The sequence below is a fragment of the Nannospalax galili genome, unplaced genomic scaffold (assembly GCF_000622305.1).
Source record: "Nannospalax galili isolate Female #2095 unplaced genomic scaffold, S.galili_v1.0 scaffold800, whole genome shotgun sequence".
Lineage (NCBI taxonomy): Eukaryota > Metazoa > Chordata > Mammalia > Rodentia > Spalacidae > Nannospalax > Nannospalax galili.
Genome location: NW_008347125.1, coordinates 3,731,690 through 3,738,271, shown reverse-complemented (window position 1 = coordinate 3,738,271; position 6,582 = coordinate 3,731,690). Strand labels below are relative to the sequence as shown.

General features: G+C 45.7%; 1 protein-coding gene across 5 annotated transcripts in view; it reads right to left on the bottom strand.

Moving 5' to 3' along the window:
* Positions 1 to 6,582, bottom strand: part of Shroom3 (shroom family member 3) — a 369,823-nt gene that overhangs the window by 21,643 nt on the left and 341,598 nt on the right. For 4 of the 5 annotated variants that reach the window (XM_029568529.1, XM_029568528.1, XM_029568532.1 and 1 more), the window contains 2 exons: positions 3,353 to 4,243; positions 1,658 to 2,146 (listed from right to left, as the gene is read on the bottom strand). In XM_029568529.1, the coding sequence (XP_029424389.1) occupies positions 1,658 to 2,146; positions 3,353 to 4,243 (1,380 nt within the window). The remainder of the gene's footprint in view (positions 1 to 1,657; positions 2,147 to 3,352; positions 4,244 to 6,582) is intronic. The other variant, XM_029568530.1, reaches the window with a different exon arrangement.

Genomic DNA, 6,582 nt, shown 5'->3' with positions numbered 1-6,582 from the left:
ATTATTTATTTTTATTTTATGTGTATGTGTGTATTGCCTGCATGTCGGTAAGTGCACCCGTGTCATGCAATGCCCGCAGAGGACGGAAGAGGCTGTTGGATCCCCCTGGAACTGGAGGTACAGACAGTTGTTAGCTGCCATGTGGGTGCTGGGATTCGAACCCAGGTCTTCTGCAAGAATAGTCAGTGTTCTTAACCACTGAGCTATCTCTCCAGCCCCAGAACATAGGTTCTCAAAGGAAGTGTCTTTCTAAGGATGTACTGTGAACTTACTTTGGTCTCGGTGCAGTGAGTTATTAAGCAGCAGCAAGAAGACCATCTATGCTCACCATGATGAACTGACTGGCACACCCATAGAAACTCAGCCTTGGGCCTCTGTGGTACAAACTGAGCTGCCTTGCACACTGCAGGTGTTCAGTAATGTTTGCTAAAACATGACCCTGGATAAGCCATCACACCTAAGTAGCTTCTATTCTCCAGATCTGAAGAGAAGGGGACAGACAAGGTGACTGGAGAGCTACAAACGAGGACCGCTGAGAACAGGGCCCACAGCTTGTAAATACTAGGCACATGGCTCTTAGGTTTTTCCCTCCTGCCCAAATAAAACGTGGTGTTCCTGTTACTAATTCAATTAGAAGCAGCTGGAAATTTCTAAAATGAAAACCCAAATTTGGATGAATGTTCTGTTTTAATTTAGTCTGGAAGCTACTAACTGCTGAGTCTCAGTCTGTCAATATATATAGCTTTCATTGAAAATTAAAAAGAAAAAACCACTCTATAATCTTCGCCCCCCCAATAGTCCTTTAAAAAAGCCAAACATGTAAAAAACTCAGAATAACCCAAGAGAAATCAGGAGAATGAAGAATATAGACTGCAAGGTTGACTCACTGTGGCTGGGCACTGAAACTGCTAAAGGACCATCAGCACAGGGTTCAGGAAGCCGCAGGAGCAGGGCTAAGGGGCCGAGCAAATCCGGGACAGTGCCCACTTTCTTAATGCTCAGGATCTGAGCAAATGCTCACCTTAATTCTCTGTGTAGTAAATAAATCTATTTGTCTAGGCTCTTGTCCATATATAAAGACATGTCCACCTTGTTTTTATAAAGGCCTCAGACATGTCCACCTTTTTTCCTTACTCCTTTCTCAGCACTGAGCCTGGGGAGTAGTCCCCGCAAGGGTAGCTCTGGCAGGACAGTCAATTGCATGTTTGCTGAGTTAGGGACACTGTGTTATCATTCCGACAGCATGCAGGCAGTCAGGAGCTAACTTCAAATCCAAGTGCCCCCCCACACACATTGTAGGGCCTTGGTGGAGCATGACCTTAACTCCTCTGTGCTTCAGAGGGAGCTGGCAGTTCTCTCAGAAGGTACTTGTGAAGATGAAATGGAATGTTTACAGAAAGAACCTGATGCCTGATGCATGAACAGTAAACATTAAGTATTAACACAGTGATTATTACTGCTATTGTTTTTGCTGTGGGCATCTATCCCATATCCTTTCCTCAGAGTTACTCCCCTAAGGCTGAGGTGGAATGCCACTCTTGGTCAGTGACCTGTGGAAGTAGGAACACACTGGATAAGTACTCCTAGGCTATACAACCATTACCCCACAGAAGGAGTTCAGTTGTAAGGCTCTCTGGAGACACTAAAGGGGACTTACCTTTTGCCTTCACATCCTGTGTGCCTGACAGTTCTCTGTAAAGCCTTCCTCTTTACATCGCTTCCCTTCAGCACACTAGCATCTCGGGGGAACAATCCCTCCATCAGATCCATCGTTGTTTTCATTCTGGAGTCTGGATCCAAAATGTCTGCCAGAGATCTGTCCTGGTGGACAATTTCCTTGGCAAGAGTCACTGTTCTGATGTCTTCCGAGACCTTCTGAGGCTCAGCACTGACTGACTTTCCCACATTCTGAGTTCCACCGACAGGTTCACAGATGAGATTTGGGGTCCAGCTAGGAGATGGCTGCTTGCCAAGATGCCCAGTGAGTTGAGGTTGAATACTCATGTTGAGAACTGGGGAAGATTCACTGCCTTCTGAACCTCTGGCCAAAGTTTGGGGTGGTATGGAAGCAATTACCTGACTACCCACCAAATGGGCTGCACCAGGCATGCATCCTTCCCTTGTAACGGTCTTATTGGAAAATCTGCTGGAGTTACGAGAGAAAGAGAGGGGACCGGTTAAGAGAGGAGTCAAAAAGAGGTGAAGATGAAGGCAGAGGAAGCATAAGGAAAAACTGTCACGGCCACAGCTACCAAAATCAGGAGTGGCATGAGGAGACAGTGACTGTGGCACCTTCTCCCAAACCAAGAGGGCTCTAAACAGCCTTCTCCTGAGTCCAGGGCTAGTCCCAGAAGATGCACTCACTAGGAAACCAGTTTTGGCAAATGTTGCTACCAGAATCCAGAGCTTTCTGAAAGAGGTGGATGGACAAAAGCAATGTGGTAAGTGATCCTTGTGGCATTCAGAAGGTGCTACCCAAGCAAGAATTTATTTTTATATTTATCTATTTGTGCGTGTCAGAATGATTACAGTGTCCCTAACTCAGCAAACATGCAATTGACTGTCCTGCCAAAGTTACCCTTGCAGGGACTACTTCCCAGGCTCAATGCTGAGAAAGGAGTAAGGAAAAAAAGGTGTGTACACGCACATGCGCATATATCTGTGGAGGTCAGAGGACACCTTGCAGTAGGTTCTCTCCTTTCACCATGTGAGTTCTGGGAGTTAAAACTCAGGTTGTCAGGCTTGGTGGCAAGCACCTTTACCCAATGCATCTCCCTGAGGACCCCAAAGAGAATTCTGTTAGGAGTAATCGTTAGTCTTAGACTCTGTGTGGGAAAATGCTTGTTCCTCATTATCCTCCTGACTTCTGAAGTTTTCTAACACTACTGACCTTGAGCTCTGCCCTTGGTCCTTCCTCTGTCTCTGGTCAGAGAAGTGGGTATGACAGCCAAGGCTCTTCCTTGAGAGGCTGCCTCCAGGCTGTGTGACTAAGGTGGGCAAACCTGTTTAGCCAGGAGGATGCCTTCATCCAGATGGAAGTTGTATTCTTTAATATTTTCCCATTATTAATAAAATGGCATTTCTGCATTCTATTCTTATTTAACTAATCCAGAACTCAGCCAGCAAAGTGGGTTTGGGATTTGACTCTTTCACTCCTTGGCACCCAAAAAACACTAGCCCCCCTCGCCCCCCCAAAGTAAACAAATGAACCAGCTGTATCAGCTGAGTCTGTGAATCTCTATCCTAGGGCTCTCCTGTGGCCAACAGATGGAGACGCTGGGGAGCCTGTCTGTGAACATCTCTTCCTCCTCAGCCAGAGGCTTGCCCCACCCACCTAAGGCTGCTCACTTACCTGTTGCTGGGTTCCCTGTGTGCCTCCATGTCCAGTGGTGCCTCATATAGGGCTTGTGGAGGGGGTGGAGGGAAGTCATCTGAGCTGTTCACTGGGGTTTCCTGGCTTGGTGGAGGAGGTGGAGGTGGGGGTGGGGGGAGAGCTTCAAATGTGGGGCTTGATGTAGCCTTGGGATACAAGTCCTTCACAAATACTTCATCATCATAGTCAGCCCGGGGTGGTGGGGAAGCCTGCAGGGCTGACTCGGATATTCGGAGAGAGATCCTCCCTGGAGTGTCTGGGTCGGAAGTGCTGCATGAACTTGGGAGACTCATCACTTTGTTATAGTGCTTCAGGTTTGTGAACTCAGAAGCCAAGGCTTCCTCAGATAGGCTGTCCTCTCTCACTGCGTGGGCCCACTTCACCCAAGGAGGGAGTCGCTGAGGCAGTGAGGCCCTCTTCCACATTCCGTCATCTATCCCATGCTCTGGGCTGGCGAACTCATGGCCTCTTGGGCTGGGAGGCTGGGTCAAGGTATGGCCATCGCTTCTGTGGGTCACAGCAGAGGAGGAGGGCCCAAGAGGCTGTTGCCCTGGCTGACCATCCCTTCCAGTCTGCTGATCAGTGGCAAGCTGCAAGTGGTAGCTGGAGGGGACAGGTGATGGCAGAGGGGAACTGTGTGGGGGTAGGGACACAGCCCTGGCATCTGAGAGGTGACCTTGCATTCCTGCTGACAGTGGCCTAGGACAAGGTGTTTTGCCAGCTTGCCTTGCATGGTCTGTGGCTCCAGGACATTCAGTAGGAACTGAGGAACCCCCAATGGCTTTATAGCCTGAGCCATTCCAACAAGGGGTGGGATGGTGCAGAGGCAATGGCAGCTCTTCTTGGCCTCTGTCTGAACAACTGAGAGACCTGAAACAGGGTACAGACGTGAGGATTACAGCTATAAAGAAGGGTAAACATCAAGTCTGAGAAACACAGATGAGAATAGCACTGAGATGGACCCTCATGCCAGAGAAACATACTCTTCTTGACTAAGTTCTAGACAGGCAGAGTCCCCACATGAATCAGAACAATGTCTGCATTCAAGGCACTCTCTCACCACCTGCCTGGCTACACGTGTAAGGTAGCTTTTGATGACAGGCTGTAGGACATGAAGGAAAATAAGCAATAGGTTTCTTCGGCTCCTTTCTGCTTTGAGGAAGAGCTCTGGGCTCTGGGGACATTTGGTATTCTGTGTGCCTTAGATTTTCATTTTAAGTATGGTGTATTTTTTGAGCCGAAGGTTTCTCATGCATATAACTATGTACATGTAATTGTCTATTGCTTCAGTTGCCTCAATAAGGTATCTATTTACTAGTATCACACTATCAGTTATACACCCTTGCGATATTAACCTTTTAGATTTTAGGCCCTTAGCTCCCACTAGAAATAGTTACCTCACCATATTTAATTGATAAAATCTTTCCCCCTTTATCCATCTACTCATCTATTCATTTCTCCAGAGCATACTTATTAAATGCTTGCAAAATTTAGGTATTTTTGGTTTTCCTTGAATCACCATCTATGACATTGTATTGAGAATTTTTACATCCCAAAAGATTCCTTGCAAATATTTTTTTCCTTTTTTTTTTTTAAGTTATGTGTATGTATATATTGTGTGAATGTACACAAGTGCACCTGTGTCATGCAATGCCCACGGAGGACAGAAGAGGGCTTTGGATCCCCTGAAACTGGAGTTATTGACAGTTGTTAGCTGCCATGTGGGTGGGTGCTGGGATTCAAACCCCAGTCTTCTGTAAGAACAGTCAGTGCTCTTAATCGCTGAGCCATCTCTCCAGCCCCGCAAATATTTTTTAAAGAAATAGCAGATAGCCAGGCATGGTGGTGCATGCTTTTAGTCCCAGCACTCGGGAGACAGAGACAGGCAGATCTCTGTGAGTTCAAGACCAGCCTGGTCTACATAGTGAGCCCAGGCCAGCTGGGGCTTTAGGGAGACCCTGTCTCAAAAAGACAAAAAAAAAAAAAAAAAAAAAAAAAAAAAAAAAAAAGTAGACAACCTTTAAAATGAGCTGTGATATTAATACACGTTATAAATATAAATTCTAGTTAGTTTGTTTTAGTCTTAAATCCACCATGCCCAGCTTAAACAGCAATCTTAATAACTAACTATAACACCCAATGTTGACTAATGGGACTTATAGAGCTAGTTATAATTTACCAAAACAAGCACCTGAAAGCAAGTTTCAACTAAAATGTTCCCATTCCATTGCTATATTTAACATGAATGAACGGCCTCAACCAATAACGCACTGTGTGAACTGAAATCTTGCTTTCAAGACTCAGTTTGTGAAACTGAACAACTTAGAGAGTCAGTCTCTGCTGTGGCTTTTAAACAACCGATGCTTATTCAATGTTCTGTAGCACTGTGCTGTGTACTCTATACTGCTTTTAGAATTCTTTTTCCTTTTTTTTTTAAAAAAACTTTAAAAATAATTTTATTATTTTTATTTTTTTATGTGTATTTGTGTATTGCCTGCATGTAGGTAAGTGCACCCGTGTAGTACAATGCCCGTGGAGGTCAGAAGAGGCTGTCAGATACCCTGGGGCTCAAGTTAGATAGTTATTAGCTGCCATGTGGGTGCTTGGATTTGAACCCAGGTCTTCTGCAAGAACAACCAGTGTTCTTAACCACTGAGCTATCTCTCCAGCCCCAGAATTCTTTTTCTTATGAAGCAAGAAAATATATTGGTGTGAAATGAAAAAAAAAAATTTCCTCAAATCCTGTCATTTGTAAATTCTGTATCTGCAGTTCCCCATCTGGCTTTGCAAGGGAATGTGGAGAATGGATGGCACCTTTAATTTCATAGATATGAAAGCTCAGAGGGAGCTGTGACTCAGTCCTACATTCCAGCAGCAGTATAAGGTCTGCCACGAAACTAAGTGGCAGGCAAGGATAATGCAGCATACAGAGGAAGACCACAAAGAACCAAATCAGCTCTTCGTGTGCCTTTATTTTTGCTGGAGATGCAGGTGGTTGAGTGGAGTCTCTCTCTCTCTCTCTCTCCCCCCCCCCCAATGTAACCCCTCCCTCCTCATCATCACAGACTCCTTCAAGGACGCATTCTTTATCAGGAACCCCTCCACACCTAGGGGCTTATGTTATACACCCAGAGGCAACAGGTCCTCCTCACTTCCACATTATACATTCTGGCATCCCCAGCACCTGGTACAAAGTACCCTGTTAGACA